Here is a 21582-nt window from a genome sequence, read left to right as displayed (position 1 = left end):
GCTAAATAAAAATTGAATTTATTCGTGATGATGCGTCGGTTTCAACAACCGAACGATGGTTGCGACGTGTAAGATATGTTTAGGTCACGTGAAGCACGAAACTAAAGAGCAATATAATCGCAGATAGGCAGTTTTAATTCACTACAATGCTCAAGCCAACCTGATTCAAGAGCTGGAATGACAACAAAGGATGTATCAGCGTTCACATGGCAGTTTTTAATGCGTTTGCATTACTACCTCAATCTTCGCAAAATTTGTCCGTCTGGTGTTGTGTTATGAAGCCGAGTGGAACGGGAAGAGGAGGTATAGGAGTGGGATCAAGACGGAAACCTGGGAGCAAATCATTGCAGTGGAGACGGATGTAGGGTGTGGAGAGGAGGAAAGGTGGAAACCAATTATGTATAAAGTGAGGGGGATGGTGGATGGGAGGTAAGCGTTTTCCACCCGCTCTGACCACGAACGAACCTGGTGGGTTGTTGTAAAGGGATCATCGTCTGGGTCATCCTCTATAAACAATGGTCTGGGTCTCAGTGATTGCACTTGTACACTCATTTGCATAATTGGGTAGGTGTCAGTGATTTCACTACGTGCACACAAATCGGTCGCAAAGTCGTGTGTTTAATGCTGCGCTTACATTGCCGCATGAATTGCATTGATCATCGGTGACTTTTTTCATGCCTCGCATGACCTAAACACACCTTACAAGCCACAACCATCGTTCGGTTCATGAAACCGAAACAGCGTGGGACACCATATTCACTTATATGTTATTTAGCGGTCGTGGGCGAATACCACGTGGTGATCCATGTATCTTAATATGTCTTGTTCATCACTGCAGAGAAGAAAGCAACATTGCGCTAAAATTAGGTGTGTATAGTACTTTGAGGCGCTTTGTACACAGCTGTGTACATTGCGAACTCCTTTTTCTTGGAGTGTGCTCCAGCTAGCCCTAATTTCTTCGTTTCAGGCAAATGTAATGTCCTTCACAATGAAATCTGGGCGCTTTTTTTTTATTGCTAACGAAAGTAGAAAAAATATCCCACCAAGCGTTGAGCTTGGTAGCATGTCCTCCGCCATTTTCTTGCTGACAGATTCTGTCATTAACACTAATGTCTATTTTTTTCTGGGTTTCCTGCTTGATGCGCATTGTCAAAACGCAAATGATTCCCTTATCCTAGAGGCGTGTATTCAATAAATCTGAGTGTTTTGATATTACGGTTTCCATCTACTTAAGGCAGGTTGTAAGAAATTTCCTATGCGCGCGCGTAAAAACTAACATGCAATGCTTTGCGTTGAAAACTAACGAAATCGAATTTTTGAGGCCTCTATTTAGACCGAAAGGCATTTATTTATTTTGAATGGAAAGGGTAAAATACACCTGAAAGGATTGAAATTAAACCTGTCAAACTATTTTCACCTGTCTCAAACTGTCTAGCAAGAAATGGCGTCAGCCAAAGGGGCTTCCAATTCACAAGGCTTTTTCCATGCACAAGAATGGATGCTGTGCTTTCGTACCGCTGATATACGGCCATTGGCCAGCTCATACGCCGCGGCTCATCTCTGGCCGTTCCCTACGCGCGAACTTTATGAATTGGGCCTCAGATCCTTACAATCTGCTGGCTGTTGATTATGGAAGCTACAGCTGACTCTTGCATATCTGCGCAGAAGGCTTAAAACGTCTGACACCTAAGAACGATTCGCCACTGGCTAGCGCTCTGACATCAGCCATCGTTCTATAACTCTGCATATAGTACGTACCATAATCGAGGCATCGGCAAATCGCAGACAGTTCTGACGTGAAAGTTTCGCCTCTAAAGAACCCGATGCTTATGATTTGAAGAAATTCTAAATGTCTTTGCGAGACTTCAAAGAATTTGATGCTTGAGAAGTGGACCTGAGCATGGAATATTGAAACGTCGGGTCCCCTTGGTCGAATGACAGCTACCACAATGAACAGCACAGGACGCAGGATTGTCACGGAGCTTTCAATAACAACAACAGTGATAATAAAATCGCTGACCTTCGATTATACTTACTTTAACTTGAATAACAGATTGCTGGAAACCACAGATTTTGTCTCATGACTGATGTATTTCTCAAAACTATATTTTGTTGATTCAGTGTTTGCCAGTCTAGATCAAGATAATAGGCAGCTCAACCTTGTTTGGACGGCGTCTCCAATGCTATTCAACGCCAGAATTGATTGCCGGTTCCGTTGCACTCACGCTTCAATACGCTTTCTCGTTGGCGAGAGAGAAAGAACCGCAATCAAGGCGAGAAAATACAAAATCCTAAGACGCACACGGGTGGCGTATACAGGTTGAGTCAGTCGCCGCCAGGGTAGCAAGCGGGCGCTGCGCTTACACTTCGGAACTTGAGTTAGAGTTTCTTATAAAGTTATACGCTGCTCAGCTTCAGTGGCTTGTGATTTTCAGACATATTTTGTAGCTGTACTCTTAACATCTACGATGCTGTCTACAGAGCATCTGCGAAAAGCGAAGATCGCAAAGACACCAACTAGCAACAGAGGATTTGGTGTTGATTATCCGGGTGCACCCGCCAATCTCCTCTTTAAAAGGAAATGACGTCAGGCTCATCACCGTCATGAGTATTCCGAGGGGGCATTTGCTTCATGAATGCTTTGAATACAACTCTTCTTTTTCTCGACTTTGCGTGCTAGGCTCATTTTCTGTGCCTCCTTCACGAGTATGAAACACTGTTGCATCACAACCAGGCAGTCTTACAACAAGTCATCGCCTTTACAGGTTTGCTGTCTCGTGGGGCCACTTGACGGCGCACACCTGCCACTGCGCATGCACAGTGCGTCTCCGGTTTGCGTATGATACACCGTTAGGCGTAAGGTACCCAGTACTCACTCTTCACACAGCACAGAAAGGTTTCGTTCTCGCGGCTCGCCTCGCCGTTTGGCTTAAGTCTCAGGAGGCACATGCAGATCCAGGTGGGCTCGCATTCACGAGCTGGAGGTGTACACCGTGTGCAGCATGGTAGCAGTTGAAGGCCACTACGCTAAGACAGGATCCACAACCTGAATGTCGGTTGTCAGAGCCAGCCATCAATGAGTGGTGCTAGCTGGGTTTTTCCATTGCAGGAATTGATAGGCCCCAAAAAGGAACAATTAATACGGTGCTTATACTCTATTTCTGCTTCTCATTCGATTCCTTTCAACCTTCGCCAGCGGCTTGAGCGTCGTCGTGTAGCCGTTGTTGGCGGAAACGTCAAGTTCCATTGTCAAGAAGGGATGTGGAATATACTTGATGAATAGTATTATTGTATCACACCACCCAAGCTTTCCTTAGCACCTCCAGTAAATGACTTCGGAAGAGGTAGACGGCCGCTTTTCAAGAATCCGGCGGTATTGTAAAATGAAATGAAGCTGCGTAATAAGAATTTTTTCTTGGAAACGCTTAATTAATTACTCCATGTTACTCCATACTCCATGTCTAGATCTCTGTGTCCAGCAAGTATAGTTCAACGCGACATCGAAATCCATCTGCGCTTGTAACTTGCTTTTGGCATAGTTCGCTTTTCCCATGGGTCTGCGACGTAATTTAAGGCCGAGCGCATTTTTTACCGCGAACCAAGAATAACGCGTATGATGGCAGTTCTTATCAAAGGCGTTTCAGCAACTCAGCTTAACAATGGCTCGGGATCGTTTCTAGCTAATGGGCTAAGTGCACAGCATTTGGGTGGTTAGAACTCGCAATTCGAATCTCCAGTTTGTAATTAGAGCTCAGTCCATCTTTGTCGTTAATGTTGAAGTCGTATACAGGGCATGCTGATGAATCTGAGCAACTCTGTGGCAGGTAGGGCATGTGTCTGCACAAAGGATTGGAGGTGTGAATGAAATATGCACGTCAGGTGATGCGCGACTTTTCACGATATAAACATATTGCAGTTTTCGGGGAATTCGGGTTGGCACACGTTGACTCAGGCCACTGGCAATTTTGTGTGGGATAGCTCACATACGTGGGCCTTTTTTGCGAGCGCAGTTTCATGCGTGTTACTGCAGGCAGGTTCGTAGGGGAACTGTGCCAATGGGGTGTTGCGACTAATAGGAGCTACGTGAGCCGGGAATGCGCAAATTGCGTAAAAAAAAAAGAGAGGTTACATGCGAGAGATGAAGTGCACACGAATACAGCATTCATTACCAAATGCGACATTTGTTTACCCGTGCCCATGCCCTTGCAGACGCGGACCGTCTTCTGATGGCGTGAGGTCCATAATCAAAGCCAGGCACTTAGAGAGGCCCAACAACATCGTCCAGCTCTATCGCAATGAGACGTAGGACGTACATGCATGCCCGCAACGATGAGCCGAAGCCTGCAGTTGCGCGCGTTGCGTTGCAATGAACGCGTCTTACCACACGGCACTCTTCTGGGACGAGAACAGCTTCCTGGAGCGCCACTTGGATGACGCCTTACAGGCGCCGGTATGATGAAGCCAGTATATCGTTGCGCCGTTCCTAACGACCTAATCGCTGCTTGCATCACATCACCAACGTGGGAGTGGTCACCGTCGTAGGCTGTCTCGCGTTTTGCGCCATACATTGCACAGGCATTTGAGTGTTTTTGTAAGGTTTTTAGCTAATGATGGGAGCGGATTCATTCTTTCCTTACCTGCGGGAAATTTTTATCGTGGCGTCATTATCGCAGCCTTCACGGCCTTTTGCACTTTACGTGTAGGTTCGCCGTCGTCGCTTTTTTTTTTTGAGAAACAGTTTTGTTCTCACGTCGGAAATGAATCCCTCTTACAATGATATGCATATCGCACAAAGATACACACGACGGAAGAAAAGTTACAAGACATTCGGCCATGACCACGAGCACGTGTATAGTCAGACCTTAATGAGCGTGATGGCAGCTGATACTGGTTGCTATGAACGGAAATAAAAGCATATCGTTATTTTATGACGCTTGAAACTGTTATCCAGTGGCCGTGCAGCAACGCTTATTGTTTATTATCTAGTAAACTTGAGCCGTTGCCGGGACCATTCAGAACCACGGAGGGTGTGAGCTCCCTGTCGCCAACAGCCAGTGATGCCTTGAACTGGGCGAAAATTCTTTCACTGTTCCGCATGTTTTTATGCACAAATTTGCAATCGAACGCAGCCAGGGGGGTGCTCAGTCAGCAGCATTACAACAGCCTTCCGCACTCCAGTTTTGAAAGTCGACGGCAGCCGGCTTCCCAGTGCCCAAACATTGCCCAAACGGACAGGGCTTTGCGCCACATAAGGAGCCTAACTTGACTTTCTACCGTCTTGAACGCTCCCACAGGTTGAATTGGTTTTCTCTGCAGCTGCAAAACTTGCATTCCAGTGCCACTGGAACGGCAGAAAAACAGCTTAGTGACCGGGTGTCACGGTAGTTGAGCAGCTTTGCTAGTAGCTTCGTTCCTTGTGCGCGCTTAGCAAAATAACGAAGAAGAAAAAACAGTGCTGGCGACATAGTGAGTAGGCGACTAGGAGCAAAACAGCCACACTGGCGGCGTCCAAACCGGTCTGAAGGAAGCAGCAATACGCATTGGCTAAGGTCTTTAGCAATGCTCATTTCTGTGTCTTCGTATCAGCAAAACAATGTCGCGCACTGCGGTGAAGGGTGTCTCAAGTTCAGCAATGTCAGAAGCAAGCTTTGGCTACGAACATCCTTTCATATAGCCATTCCTTTCTCGTAAACTTCCGCTAGGAGCTGTACCGGTGGCTGCCGGTGCTCGCAGGAAACTGCTGAAACCGACAGTTGTAGCCGTACAGTTTTCCAACCGAGAAAGTTCCAGGGGGGCTGCAAGTGCTTTCACCGAGCTCCTTCGAACGACCTCTGACGACGCGAATGCGCAACCACGGCACGCGCGTTCCAAGCAGCTATTTCAACTTCTTGTTCGCTGTCGTGCCTGATACTGTGCGCCTGTAACACACGTGGTGTGTGAGAGACGTTTGCGAAACACTCGTTTTGCAACGTTTGCGAAATGCTCACATTTGCAGTCTTCAGTCTGTTTTCGCTTCGCACTGCGGGTGCATTGAAATGCAGACGGCGGTTTTGATATCGTGCATGCAAAAACGAAAGATGTCGCGTCTCGAAAGTCCTTCAGAGCTGTATCCAATGAGTTTCCGAATACTCTGTACGCTTGATTAAGCGAGCACTGCAGTGAGTTAGCTGAAGGATACCTGCTAGTGCGGAACGCGTACTGTGCCAGTAAATTTGGACGAGTCCGGTATTTTCTGTTGCTATTAATTTGGTACAAGTGTGCTGCCTTTATCACTTGAGCGCAAGCATCAAGGTTGTTGCTTTTAAATTTCTAGGTAACACGCCGCGGTGGATCGGTGGCTTTGGCGTTCGGCTGCTGATCCCAAGGCCATGGATTCGATCCTGGCCGTGGCGGCCTTATTTTGACGGAGGCGAAATACAAAAAAAAACCCGTTTGCTGTGCGAAGTCAGCGCAAATTAAAGAACCTCAGTTGGTCTAAATTAATCCGGAGCCCTCCACTAAGGCGTCCCTCGTAGCCTATGTGTTGCTCTGGGGCGTTAAACCCCGCACGTTACAATTAACAGTTTGAAATTTGTAGGTGTCTTCTCAACTTATCAGGCTTCAACACCGCAGTTGATTACCCTTGTAAACGAGGAACGTATTTACATGAGGCTGATTCTGGAAAGCCCATAAATACGCGAAACATTCCTGTTTTTGTCTTTTTTAGCCTTGCAATAGCCAAATCCGTTCTCTCATTTCCCTTTTGTTTTCTTTACCACGTATATGCTTATATTACTTATATTGTATTCTTGCGTTTTATAGAAAAGTTTCAAAGGAGACGATCACATTGGTGTGTTTACGTTGGTCCGGCTTCTCGTGTGGAGCAAAGTAATAAAATGCAATGAGATAAAAAAGTAATCTGCCAGCGTAAGGATGCAGCTTGGCATCCGCGCCGCCTGCTAAGGCCGTGTGTGCGGGCGCTGATAGTCAAGCACAAAAGTTACGTAACATTTTTCGGGCCTTATGTTAATTTATGAAAAGTCCGAACAAAGTGGGCCAGCCTCTCCTATGCAATTCAGTTTTCTTAACCGGATTGCTAGCGCAACGAACGAGAACTAAAATGTCTGTACCGGAGTAGTTTTCTAAGTAGAAGACGCTGGATATGCGTCCGAGCTCTGACATTAAACATTAGCCAGCCCGAACTCGTTATCCACGGATGAACAGCTGGGGAAGGCGCTCAGCCGATAATTCGTTATGCCACAGGACAAATTAAATTTGGGCTCTGTCTATATATTACGGCACTGTAACGATAAAGATACTTTCACTGAAACCGGAGCTTCTACAAACTAGAAAAGACTGAAAATTGAAATACATGTGCCACCACCACCGGCCCACTGCGCAAAGTAAGCTGCAGTGCATGACAGGCTTCTGGGTGCGAATCCCAGAGGCTAGGCTACAGCACCATTCACTTCAGAATAGTGATCACGGGGTTCTTTTCGGTGTAGACTTGACGAGTTTGAATCGAGTGGCGGGAAAGCTTTTATATGAAATTTTCTCAGCAATAAAGAGCATAGACTCGATTACACAAAGAATAAACATTCAATGAGGTGTCCTCAGTGCGCCTTTAATTCTTGCGCAGCGATGCAACAAAAATGATCTTTTGATCTTGCAGAAATATCACCGTACGGAGCGTTTTTTTCCCTCTTCATCAATGGGAACCAAGGGGCAGTGAACGCAAGGGAAAAACTAATAAGCAACTGTACAAACTGCCTCTGAACTGTTCCTTTTTTGCGACCGAAAGGTGCACAAGGTCTCCGATAGCTGCTAGGCAGTGGCGGGTTGTATACTCGCATAGAACCTCATAGAGTGTGACATCATGTCGTATATCGGCATCCCGCTACATGGGAGTATGGCGTGGCTGTACCGACAATCTTGCGAAATAATGTTGGCGTGTCTCTTGACTGCCATAGTATAGGCGTAGCGGATATTGACAAATTTCATCAGAAACGAGACGGCCGTTCTCTGTCGCTCTACAGCGGCTTCCTATGCTTGCACGCAGGGAGTCGAGTGATGACGGTGCGGACACGAGACGAAGACCACGACGTGATCGAGTACGGCATCGAGCCCGCAGTCTTCCTGGACGGCTCCAGCTACTTCCGCATCAACAAACGCACCGGGGAAGTCTTCCTCTCCAGATCTCTCGCTGGCCAGGTAAGCGTGCTCCATTCATACCGCCTTCACTAGAAAGCAAACAAACAAAAAACACAGGAATGAGGCGTCCGCTCAGGACGACGCTTGAGGAGGTTATAGTAAGCTGCTCTGGGGTTTATGGTTTATGGATTCCCAAGTCAAACATTTTTTAACTATTGCTCTTTTGTTTTTCTTCTGCCCTGTGTGTTCAGCGTACTTGACACGAAATTCAGGTGCTAACGAGTAGCATTTCCCGTCCCCTTCACGCAGCGCTCACTTTTCAAGCCGACGTCATAAGGCAGTCAACAGACTCAGTAGCTGTCATCACGTTCAATGTTAGGCTTCCTGGAAACGAAGGGAACTACTGCATTGCCGTTTCTGCTGCATAAAGGTCACCTTTCCGAGCGTCGCAGCCCTACCGCACACCGAAAAGAGAAATAAAAAAGCCTCCGTTCAGCATCTTTGTGCAATCCTGTCCCGAGGACCCGTTGTTGTTAAAGCTGAAACATATGCGCTTGGAGCGGCCACTTTCAGCGTAACAGCACCCTCTAGTCTTGTGGAACATTTTCCTTTCTTGCGTCACCCGATAAAGACGTGTAAAAATTAAGAGTGCTCCGTATCGAATACTCAGCGGCGGTCATTGATGAGAGACATCTTAAGGAAAGAGGTAATTAGCTGTGCTGAAAGATGATTGAACAAACTTGAGCCATCGTAGTTTTTCTGGCGCTCTAGTTACTAACGCAGGTTTCGTCTGGCGAAAATTCGCTCAGTAAGAACAAAAAAGCCGCTCTTTAAAACTGTTGGAAGGTTGACATGGAATTACGGACATCTGTCGTCCTACTACCGGTATGGGCTGCCGCGTAATGGCGACTACAGCTTAAGCTTATGGAAGCTCATCATTGATGTTTAATTACACTAAACTTGTTGGATTAATTAGCGTTTACATATCTCTTTAGCTTAGCGCAGCAGCCCATGCTTTCTCTTGGCGAAAGTTTTACCACAGCTGTATTACGGTGAAGCACAGCAGTGCATTTTCAAATTTTAGTTTAACTTCATCGCTTGGCCGTTAGGAAAACTATCGCTTTTGTGCCTGCATTTGCTTAAAAAATACAGTGGGTAATGAAAGCGTGATCGCCAGATCATAGCACAAGCTAGAGGGCGCCACAAGCGCATCACGCAGAACCGTGAGCTGAGCGGCAATTCGCGCCCCTTCACACGGAAACACATCTACCACCGCCACGCACCGCCGGACGTCGCGTTCAGCGAGCACGAAAGCCGTAAAGGCACGCGTTGCAAACGCAAACATGTCACAACGCGCAGCTTCTTCCTGCAGCGGCTCCGTATAGGTGTGCAGCCCAGGGGTGGCCGATTTGCATCCGCTGCCCACAGGTTTGTGACTCGTGAATGGCCGCATTCGGGCGACTGGGGCGCCCGTGACGGTGGCGCCGCGAGCGCGAGCCGCCTCTCATAAGCTAACCATCCTTCAGAGCCTTCTCGCTTTCCAGCTGGCCGGGAATTAAAATGGGGCCCGCGAACAAGGGGAAATAACATAGGATGACCTGACGAGTCGCCGACACAGTGCCTTGCCAACGAATGAGTGGCGCCGCATACAAACACAAAGCGTGCCCAGCCGCGCAGAGCACAATGCGCGCAGTAGGTGGATGCGACGTGTGTGCCGCGTTCAGTGAACAATGAATGCTCCGACCGGTCGTCTGGGAACTTCTCGGGCGCCCGTTCTGAGTCGCGTCGAGGGTCCGGCAGATGAATGCGCGTGACCCGCTTCCGCGATGGGAGAGGAGTGCAGTGATCAGCGACTCGTGACATTTGATCCCGGCGCATGTGCGACAAAGCTGCGCGCCCCACTTTTTGGCGTGCCGAATGAGCGGGCACCCTTCCCATTCACCGTGAACTTGGGTGCTATCCTGCGCCAGCTTTTTCTCTCCTGCAGGAAGCGCGGCCTTCTTGCTTCCCTTTTAGAGGCAATCAGGGCGTGTACGTGCCGCCCTTGTAAATATTTCTCTTTTTGCTTCAGTTGCCAGAGTTTTAGCGCAGCTGCAACGCTTCGCCGTTGCTACGTTGCCGTGCTTGCCAAGCCGCATTTGCAATAAGGTCGTAGTTCCCGTAGTTAGCGTATTAAGCGTACGGTGGAGCTAACACTCTCTAGTAGGAGCATGCGGTGCAAAATAAGGCAAAAAAACAACAACAAAGAAGCCAGTTTATGTTGGAAACATTCGCCGCTCGCTTTCAGACACGCAAAATGTGTATTTTTCGTCTTTTTCTTCGGTCATCGTCTGTTCCTTTCCAGTGTCGTACTTCAAGAGATCTGATTATGTCACGTAGTGCCGCTGTAGTAGTCGCCGTTGACAGTCCGTCATGCAACCAGCGCCGAGAATCGAAACATTTGTAGCGTCCGAAGTACTTGTTCAAGAAAGTGGGCGACATCTATACGCCATGTGCTGCGGTGGTCGCGCCGCCTGTCGTCCGCGTCGCGAAATGATGTCGGGGCTGCCGACGCCCGCTGACCTCGCTTTTATACGCAGTTGAATGTGACTGGTCAATGATAAATGCGATCATTCGGAGCTCATCTCGCGATAATGCCTGAACCATGTAGAAAATAAAAAAAACTGTTCTGCAATAGGGTGCTCAAAGAGCCGCAGAAACTCCCCAGGGACACATTTATACAAGTTTCCTTGACTCCTTTACGAATGGGAGCAGTGCAACGATAGCCGCTGCCTGAGCAGGTAGAACATGCTGAGCGTCAAAAAATATTTGCTCTACTGCTCGCCGAAGAAAATTGTCTAAACAGGCTTCTTTCTCACATAAACCAGGCTCTTTACCGAAGGCTTGCCCCAACTTATCGGGCTGCTTGAGCAAAGATCTTTTTACCAGCAGTTAACATAGTGCACAACCTCTGATATGCGTGTTGCTGCGGCCTCCTTTTCCTGCCTTGCAGGTGCACGATGCATCCTCAAGAGTAAACTCCGCCCCATGAAAAAAAAAAATATTCTTAGAGCTGAATTTCAATCAAACCTGAGCTAATCTTGAGCTACTACCTTGAATTATAGTTTACGAAACAAACGCGTTCTGCATGCTTTCTTAAAAGGCCTACAGTGATAAATCGATAGAATGAAGCGTTTCTATAATGTTAGCGCCTGGCTTGCGTTGCGATACTTAATACGCCCGTCGAGGCTCGCGCACTTACAAAGTGAGTGTTGGCTCTTTCGGCGCTATAGCGCGAGCCCTGGGCGAGAGAACGTGAGGGGCAAAAACAGCGCTGCTTAAAACTTTACAATCGAGTCACTGGAAGAAATCAAAACTTCTAGGGATTCTGGATTACAACACTGTACCGAGCTAGCTTCAGTTAAAAGTGTTGGTTTATTATGCAGGAATCGTGCACTTTGCAGTATGTTGTGGTCACAGACTGAGTATCCGGTACGAAAGTGTACAGTGCGCTTGGAAACAGTCACATGCCGTACCAACATTGCTTCAAACATCAGTCATGCTAACGGCAATGAGGAGTGCTCCTCTCTAGTTCAAAAGCACGCCACTGCGTTGTATTATTGGGTACAGACGATAAAGACCAATGCTGATCTTCATTCGGCGTGTTCGTCACAAGACCGCTTAAGAAGCACTTTCCGCACGCACTTTTAGCGTTGCCCGCTTGATCGGGCACGCTAGGCATGCATGCATCATACGCAATCCATGAAAACAAATTAGACCTGTCTGATAATTTCTCACCCGCAACGCGTGGATGAACGCGCTACTTCCAAACAACAAAAATGGCGACGTACTTATGACAAGCTACACGTTGAAGTCGGGCTTTGAGGCATTGGCCCGCGGTAGGCATTTCGCGCGTACAGCGAATTGGTTGGCCCTCACAGCGGCGACGTCGGACGCTTGCCCGCTATCAAACAGTTTAATTCATTTTCGGTTGCTGCTTCCGCAGGAACAGTCAGAGCGCACGCGCACAATCGGCAAACCACATGCGGGGGGATGGGGAAGTCGGGGCGAGCGATCTGACCCTGTTTTCAGCGGGCTCCGCTACCGCTAGGAAGCTTTCAGTGGCGCCTCTACAGGTGAGTCACAGGGCGACCACGGCCGGTCTAGAGGGGTGCGCGAAGAAAAGCGCGCGCTCCCCTCGAGACCGGCCGCGGGTCGACCTTTAACCTTTGTAGTGGAGAATCGAATACACATCTGCATAGGGTAGGAGAAATGTCATCCCCACTTCTGAGAACCTTGGTATCCCTTATAAAAATGGTCTACAGACTTTCTGTAGGTATTTTCTTGAATCTATCGCTTTCCTATAGATATTTCACTTTGTAAATTCGTAGTCTATGATTGTCTATAGACAAACGTCTACTAAAAGTGTATGACCATAAACCTGTGGATGGTTTATAGCCTATAGGATTTCTAGTGTCTCTAGATCAGTCTATAGAATTTGTCTACAGAAAGCCTATAGACTTTATGGACAAACGTCTATGGCCAGTCTATAGACTGCCTGAAGAAATTTTGAGAGCGTTAGCGCTTATTCATCACGTTTCTCGATTTCTTGGGGTCTGCTACCACCTACCTTCGGCGTGAAATTTTTTAAGTCCGAGGAATTCAAAGTGGCGGCCCGCATAGTAAATTGGTATAGCAACCCAATTGGTGATTGATTGGTGACGCCATTAGTATATCGAATTGGTGATTGATTGGTGAGGTCACTGATTTTGTGACGTCATAATTAACTAGTCGCATGACTGGCTAATCGCTTATAACTCAGTAATTAATGAGGTCATCATAAAACGAATCATATATTGGGAATCGTCTAAATGAGTAGAACACGTTAGATACCAATATGAACTAATGAAGTTAATATTTAGTTATAGTTAGGCTTAAATTTATTGCTTATAATTAATTACCCGATGACGCCATGATCTCACTAATGGCATATTCGTAACACACTCGATGAGTACAACATGTTAGACACCAGTATCGCCTGAGGTTAATATTTAGTTATGGTCAGGCTTAACATGGCGGCCGTTACGTCAGCACTCGGCAGCTCACAATTTCATACCTCATGGCGACTGGGCACCTACCGCCTTGAGGTAAGGAAAAATGGCCCTCCAATGAGTTCGGCCCAAATTAGTCAAAGATATCCGACCTCAAGGCGGTAGGCGCCCGCTCGCCGTGAGGTATGGAAAAGTAGCCTTATCACGTGGTAATACATCGCATGGACGATAGATTGCGCTACCAAACAGCTAACGTTACTCCAACGTCTTCCAACGGTGGCGGCATATTTTTTTGCAAGGGTAGTTTCACAGCCGTCTTGAGTGCCAGGACGTACTGCTGAAAAGCAGTGCCTATGTGATATAGGAACTTTTGACGCGCCCTGTATGTAATAAGAAGCAAGCGCAAGTCCGTAAATAAAGCTTAGTGTTTTAAGGCAGTGCGCTTTGTGACTATCTGAACGTTGTTAACACCAAGAAACGGCAGAACCAAGAGTTCTGCACTAGTACTCATGCCAAAAAGGCAAAAACTAAACAAAGCCCCGGAGCATCTATCCTTCCGTCAGTGAAGTAACCAAGCCGAAGAAGTGAAGGAGGAAGAAAGAAAGAGTACCGCGGAGAGAGGAGGTATGAGCGGCTCAGCAGCGCACCGGCCCAGCCGGCGTAACCTCTTCAGTCCGTCTTCTTCAGCTTACAAGTTCCTCAGCGCGAACGCCCTGTCAGTGCGAGCTGTCCGCGCGGCCGACGCCGGCAGCACCGGCGGCGGCACGTACCCGCAGCTGCCATTATGGAAAATGACTGGTTAGTGCGGACTGTTCGGACTGCGGGGCAGCCGAGCCGGAAACTGGCCCGTCCAACCCGCCGCCGTCTCGCCCGTTGTCGAGAGGGCCTGGTCCGGCAGCGAGCGCCGTCGCATGCATCGGCGCAGCGAGAGCTGTACAGGCCCCCTTTTGTACGTCGCCTCTCGCTTTCTTCTCTCTTAATTTTTTTTTGCATGCGCCTCCTCATTTCCCGCCTTTCTCGGCCATCGCGAAGAGCTCCAGGAGGCGCCCCCTCTCTATCGCGAAGAGCTACAGGAGGCGCCCCCTCTCTAGCCCGTCGCACATTTCGAGGCACATATATCTCGCTTAGTCTCCTAAACACTACAGTGTATGCCGTGGCATCGCGCGATGGCGCTGTATATTCTCAGCACCTCAACCGCGCGTCCCGTGCCAGTGTGCTGTGCGCCATAGTGGATTGTTTGCGGGCAGCCAACTCTTTACCGGACGGTGGAAAAACGCCGGCTTCTGCAGCCCCCCCCCCCCCTCTTTTTTTCTCACGAAAGTGAACGGCGCCGAGAACCTATAAAGATCCATGCTTGACTGGAGGCGCAAACATTCAACGCTTTTCATCCTCCTTCTGGAGAGAGCCGCTGCCTGTGGCGATGTTCCTCCTTTACCCCCTCTTTTTCACGCCCTAACGCGAGCGAGACCGGAAATCTTAAATATGTTTCGTTGTGCTGAAGGCTATATGGCTCAGGCGCCCAACGCGTGCCTCTTGGCGGAACGCCAGGTGGCGGACGTCAAGCAGTGGAGAATCATCTCGGTAGTCAACGCATCGGCCGAAATCCTCAAGGTCGAGCCTCGGAATCGTTTGAAACAGCCCTTCCAGAAAGAGTACGATTAGGCCATTTATCATTTCCAGGGTGTTTGCTGGCACCGCTTGTGTCCGCAAGGTGTTGCGCCGAGCCGCAATCAGCCAATCATAATAAATAAGAACGTTGTTGCGAAAAACTGGAGTCTCCCTCGTTTAAACTTTCGAAACGCTTGAGCTGTTTAGACCCGAAGGGGGGCCATGCAGCTACGAGGGTCCCGCACAGCTTTGCTTTTGGCGCGGACTTTGGCGCGTGAAGTCTCCATCTTCCTCACAGAAAATTTCGTCCTCACACCTTAGGTCCTTATCTAAGCCCGAAGAAAGTTACGAGGAGTGCGCTACTCCAGATCAGCCTACAACTTCCATCCGACGACCCGAGGTTGCACTTCCAAGAGATCGGCGAGCGCGTTTTACCCACGCGTGTCAGCGTTTCGCACGGACACGCCAGGTTTCCGTAAGACGCGCGATGGTTCTTGTGCGCTGGGGAAGACGTGGCTCAATGGCCGGGGGCCATCGCGAGCGCAGTGCCACGCGGCCGGCTTGGTGGGAGTTAATGGCGATCGCCATGACTGCGAACAGCAAGCATAAAACAGGATCCATCGGGCGGAGGAAGGAGAGGCGAAGAGCAGGCACGAGGCCGGCCAAAGGCGCGCGACAGACGAAGGACGAAGGAGAGAAGATAATAGGCGGCCCGCTCCGTCCGGTCTGGCCGTCCCATGCGCTCAAAGCGTGCAATTTCCCCGAGGGGACGAAGATGGGAGCGCCACACGAGAGCCCTCAGTGGCTGCGCAAAACAGCCACCGGCTCGTGGATGGCCCTCCCGACAGACGCACCTTCAATCACCAAGTTCCTTTGATGGGCTGGCGAGACGCTGGCCGTCTTTATTCTTGGCTCGCACCGGCATTCTTGAATCCTCACACGATGCTGCGCACAGGGGCCTCTGTGGGAAAACAGAATTTCACGCTAGTTCTGCGTTCTGAGTTGTATCCATACGCGTATGGGACATGTGGCTAGAAGTTAAACGTAAGACAACGGATAATGATTTCAATGTTCTTTGCGTCTTGTGCATAAAATTTGATGGCCTAGAACCACTAAAACACGAGGAGGCAGCTTTAGCCGCGCATGGTATCTATAAAAAATATAAGCGCCTTATCAAATTCCGAAGTTTCAGAAGTCGAGTGGCTGAAAAATACATCCTAATGCGAAATTTGAAAGCAGCGGCAGCACTAAACTGAGAAGAAAAAAGAAAAATGACTTTGGTTCCGCTCTTCGAATTCATTGTTCACGGATGGAAGATGTTCGATAACGATAGTTGTTAATGCACATTTGTGCGGAATTGGTCATTCTCTACTTAACATTCATATATGTTCCTGGGAGTCCCCATACCACTCCTGCCGCAGTGGTGAAGCGGTTGAGCGATGCGCCATTGTCCTTCGATGGCAGGTTTGGTTTATGGGTGTTTAACGTCCCAAAACGACTCAGGCTATGAGGAACGCGTTAGTGAAGGGCTCCGGAAATTTTGACCACTTGGGGTTATTTAACGTGCACTGACATCGCAAAGCACACGGGCCTCTAGAATTTCGCCTCCATCGAAATTCGACCGCCGCGGCCGGGATCGAATCTGCGTCTTTCGGGTCAGCAGCCGAGCGCCATAACCACTGAGCCACCGCGGCGGCGTCTCGATGGCAGGTTATGCCGTTGGTGGGGCTTGTGCGACCCAAATTGCTCTTCCCAAGCAGCCTGTTGGCTTCTGACATCGGGGTTTTGGGAGAATGCGGGTAGTAGTGCAACTGCAAAAAAAAAACAAAAAAAAACAAATGCCGCCTGAGACAGCCCTGAATGCAAGGAGCAAATCAGACGCCGTTGTCTCTGCACAGCGTTGGTGCAGCATGAGTACGACAAAATTCCAACAAGAGCATCGGCATGATATGGCGGTTCCGGCTGCCACAGACAGAACGCAGCATTCTCTCCACTTTATCACTGCAGGCCGTGCTGTAAAGCTGTGCTGTCCAGCATTTAATTAGGGCGTATTAATGAGCAGTAAATATGGAGCCCATTGGTATATAGAGACCAATGGACGACTTAATTACTGGGCTTTTATCCTTTCTCCAAAATGGATGGTGTGCTATAAAGCGCTAATTAAGTGGCAGCGCGGTCGAAACGCACTAATTAGAGCCTGGTGCACAATGCACAGAAGAAGAATTGATCCAGTACGGGATGAACGTGGGGTTGGACTTGCGTTTTCCCCGAGAAGATGCGTGCGCTGTCCAATTTCTGCAGATGCGCGAAATTCCGTAATGAACGCGACGAAAGCGGCTCTTTTCATAGCCCCAATGTGCCGACCGCTGCTCTTTGAAGCGTGTCAACAACGGGGCTTAAATTGGAAGCCGCGCGTCGCTTGATGGCGCGTCGGGTGAGCTGGAGACAGCGTCGACGGAGCGCACTGAGCGGATATAAGTGTGGCAGCCAACTCCAGGAACGATGTAGTGTAAACGGCGCAATGAACGAGAACAAAAGTAGAACACACAGGACAGGGCCAGCACCTGGTCTTGTACTGTGTGTTCTTCTTTTAACCTCGTTCATTGCGCTGTTTTCATTACATCTTCAAACATGAGCCAACAATAGCCCAAGTAAGAGTTTTTCCAGGAACCACGCGGCAGCTATACCAGCCGTCGGCCCGCAGAAAGGATGTGTAGACGAATCGCGTTTAAGACCCCGTTACCCAGAAAATCTGGCCTTGGCGTTGTCGGCCTTGTGAGCGAAAAATCACGAGCATGAGCATGCCCAGCATGCCAAGAGAGCAATCTAGCTAGGAGGCAGGTGGGCCAGTTAGGTCACGTGGCCTTGCGGCATCCTCACAGCCTGCCCACCGGATAGTACGCAAACTGCCCAGCGTGGCAGGTGGCTGTTAAGTTAATGATTGGTCCCTCGGGAAGACCAACCTGGGCCGCACAAGGCCCACCGCTGGGAGCACCTGCCATCGCAGGGTATAGTAAGAGTAGATCACAGTTGTCTAGAGCGCTCGAGCGGTGTGCTGCGGAGCAAATTAAGTCAAATGTTATCGCAGCTGCTTTGCTGGTGGTAAGGCGCTGGTGCGTGAGCGTTTCATATGAATAGTAGGCAGCTCTCTAGCGAAAGTATTATCAATGAAAGTCAACACCTACTTTATAATTTCGCTTTGTTTCCACCGGACTGCACCGCTCGACCGCTGTAGACGAGTGGGATCGACTCTGTACTACGGCGCATCGCTTAACAGCTGCACCGCTTCACCAGGATGGGTGTAAGGACTTCCAGGGATATGCATGTAAAGTAGGCAATGACCTTATGAACATATGGGAATTAACCCATCACGCTATCGCGTCATACCCTTCAGGTGGAGCTAAAGTGTACCCTCCAATTTTTTTTCTCAGTCCGTCGAAGCCGAGGGCAACATGCACTTGTATGAACAACCTCGGGCTACCTCAACCAAGATGGCTTCTTTGGCTTTGGCCAAAACGCCACATGCATGACAGAGAGCTCGGAGCACGATGCCTGCGGCGAAACACATCTAAGCATGTGATGGTAGCCGTATTTAAAATTGGCATCAAAAATAGCCGTAAGAAACTTGGGAACCAGCTCACGGAACAGAACGATGTTCGCTGTAGCCATATGCAGCTGGCTTATGTCGTTGTTTGTTTTATCGAAGAAGACATGCGCCATCTGCTGCGAGTGTGTCCTTGAATGCATTTGCAAAAGTATCTCGCCGAGGCAACTGTACATTGCTATAGGTTTCCACTGCGGCAGGATAGTATATACTGTCTTCCCCAGCGGTTTATGACCTGCGATGAAAGAAATATCACGCTTACACGACGCCGACTTAATGTCCATGTGACCTGGAAGCCGAAATATACACGCGAAGAGATAACAGGGATGATAAGGTGCCGGTATTACCGTAAATGGACAACGCCGCCTATCAAACTATTCGTACATGCAAGCACCGTCCGCCAGGCGCCTCCACTATCGCGATGCGAACAACGCCTCGCGCGGCCGCTTTTTAGTCCGCGTCGGTAGTAGCTAGTACCGCCCATCGCCGTGGCAGGACGTTCTCCATTATCAGCCCGCCATTTCCTGATAACAACTGTAGTCGGATACAACTCAAGAACGAAGCGGCTTTTCCCCGTCAAAAGGCTCCCTTCCAGCCAATGGCGTCGGCCGCTTCTTATGACCCAGCTAGCGTAACAATTGATGGAGTGGCAGATGAAAGGGGATTGCCCCCTCCTTCCATGGTCGAGGATAGTCCCCTTCCTGGATTGTCGCGGCGCTCCCTACATTGTCACGCTATCGGGGTCATGAGAACCGGCCGACGCCATTGGCTGGAAGGGGCTCCTGTAACGGGAAAAATCCGCTTCGTTCTTGAGCTGTATACGACTCTAGCTTCCGTCGTGCACTCCTCAGTGAATCATACCCAACAATTCTGGACAAAACGCACCGCCTCGGTGGCAAAGTGGCTATGCTCCATGTAGACACGATTATCAAGGTCGCTGTCAGCACGAACCACCGTTAAGCTGTCAATTCGGCGAACAATCCCGTTGGAGCACGATTCACAGTACCCTTCGGATTGGGGGGACAAGAGGTGGAAAAGAATGCACATATTTACTAGGCTGTGAAATATACGCATTCGTGTAGACTATATGCACCAATGATCTTGTAAACGGTGTTATGTAGGAAGAACGTTCAATGTACCGGTCGACTTGCCGATTGATGTACAGAGTTAAGAAATCTTGTCTAAAGTGCTCGAGCGGACCTCTGCGAAGGAAACGAACCCAAATTTTGGAGCAGGTGTTTGCTTTCAGAGCCAGTGCTTCCACTCAGTCTAAGCCGCATAGGCGTAGAAGCGATTAAAGACTGAGCATCATAGCGCTATAGAAGGCAGCTTAGCTAATATTGCACTTTATTTGTTCCGCAGCACACCGCTCCGGTTCGATGGAGGCGAAATTCTAGAGGCCCTTGTACTGTGCGATGTCAGTGCACGTTAAAGAACCCCAGGCGGTCGAAATTTCCGGAGCCCTTAACTACGGCGTCCCTCATAGCCTGAGTCGCTCTGGGACGTTAAACCCCCATAAAACCAAAGCCAAAACACCGCTCCGGCGCTCTGCACAAGCCTGCTCACGTCTGTACGGGAAGAAACCAGCTAGGTGTTAGGAGGGCTAGGCAGCTATCTCGCAAGCCACGTTTGGAAGCGCGCGTTTATAGCGCGTTTTGAACAATGCGTTACCTTACAAAGGCCCTGTGTGAGACCGGCACGTGCACTCTAAACAAAAATACACCTACACGGGAGTAAAAAGAGAGTAACGTGTCCTCTAGCACACACCTTTTTATAAAAGGGTGTGCGCTAGAGGACAGTTTTACTCCCTTTGTTTAGGGTGTGGGAAATATTTGTGGCCTGAATTGCACATCGGGAAAGCAATGCATGCTTCAGCGAGCCATCACTGGCACTGCAGGAAGACGAAGTTGTGTCCGTTGGTGCTATGCATCGAAAAAGCAGCCTGTTTGCACACCCTAATGATTACTCGAGAATTTCATTATCTTTGTACGTATTTTTATTCTATGTATCCTTACACTAAATTGCATTGAGCACTGTATGGTTTTTAAAAGTACATGTAACACTAAAAGGCTGAAATATCATTGTAATGTCAGCCCACGCCGCTGCATAGTGCCCATTAAAGCGTGACTAAGGCACGGACATCAGCCAAAAAAAAAGCCCCCCCCCCTCTCTCCCTTTCTCAGCATGCCTCTTGCTCGGTTGCATTTTTGGGCTGGCTACCAACCTACCACTTTCTGAGGGTGACTGCGTTTTGTGCAAACAGTAATAATGTATTGACGACGAGGCTAGCACAGGTAGAACGATTACTAATACCAGGCAAGAAAAACTGGAGGGGACACTTGAGCTCTGCCTCCAGGGTATGACGCGAGAGCTTGAATGGGTTAATGCCCCTATATGTGGAATTGATTATTCTCTACTTTAAATGCATAGATCGCTAGGAGCGGTGCTCAGTGGTAGCAGTGGTTAAGCGATGCGCCACTTCCCCGGCAGGTGGCAGCCACCAGTGGGGCTTGTGAGACGCAGGTTGCTCTCCCCGAGCAGCCTCTCGCGTCTAATAATTCATTTTGCTGCTACCTGCCACACTGGGTAGTTTGCTCACAATCAAGTGGGCAGGTTGTCACCTGCCACGGTGAGCATGTTATGATGAGGTCACAAGGTCACCTCTGATGTTTTCTTTAGAGATTGTTCGCGCACGCCGCCGCGCAGCTGCCTTGTTTTCCGCAGAACGGCAAAAGAGGGCCCGATGTACTGAAAAGGAACTGCATTGACGTACGTTTGCTGGGCGAGTTGGTGACTTAACGTTGTGAAAGAAAACGGTGCGAATAATAAGACGACAAAAAAAAAAGACACACGTGACCGCTGACTGGCAACTGTGCTGCTTGTAATAATCTATTGTGTGACGAAGCATACTTCACTGTATCAACAAAAAAATCCATTACTGCCAAGGACGGGCAGCTGTGAGCGAAATCCTCTTTTCTCATAACAACGAAGACGGGCAAAAATGCTGTGCATGCCACGTCGAGCTTGTGTTCTCACTATCAGGACGAATAATAATGGAAAGGTATGTGTAGAGCGACATGCTCAAAAGAAACAAGACAGACAATGTACGAGCATGTGCAGAAGCGAATGAGCGCGCCCTGGGAAACAGCCGCCATTGCGAGCCGAACAAAGCAACTATTCTGGTATTTTCTCGAGCGAATTGCTGAAATC

At 49.0% G+C, this 21582-nt stretch overlaps 1 protein-coding gene across 1 annotated transcript in view; it reads left to right on the top strand.

The window, feature by feature from the left end:
• Cad96Ca (tyrosine kinase receptor Cad96Ca) overlaps positions 1 to 21582 on the top strand; it is a 56260-nt gene that overhangs the window by 20312 nt on the left and 14366 nt on the right. Inside the window, exon 2 of the mRNA XM_077648285.1 lies at positions 8039 to 8190. Within this exon, the coding sequence (XP_077504411.1) occupies positions 8050 to 8190 (141 nt within the window). The 5' untranslated portion in view covers positions 8039 to 8049. The remainder of the gene's footprint in view (positions 1 to 8038; positions 8191 to 21582) is intronic.

Source organism: Amblyomma americanum, chromosome 1, assembly GCF_052857255.1.
Source record: "Amblyomma americanum isolate KBUSLIRL-KWMA chromosome 1, ASM5285725v1, whole genome shotgun sequence".
Taxonomy (NCBI): Eukaryota; Metazoa; Arthropoda; class Arachnida; order Ixodida; family Ixodidae; genus Amblyomma; species Amblyomma americanum.
This window is presented reverse-complemented; position numbering and strand designations above follow the sequence as displayed.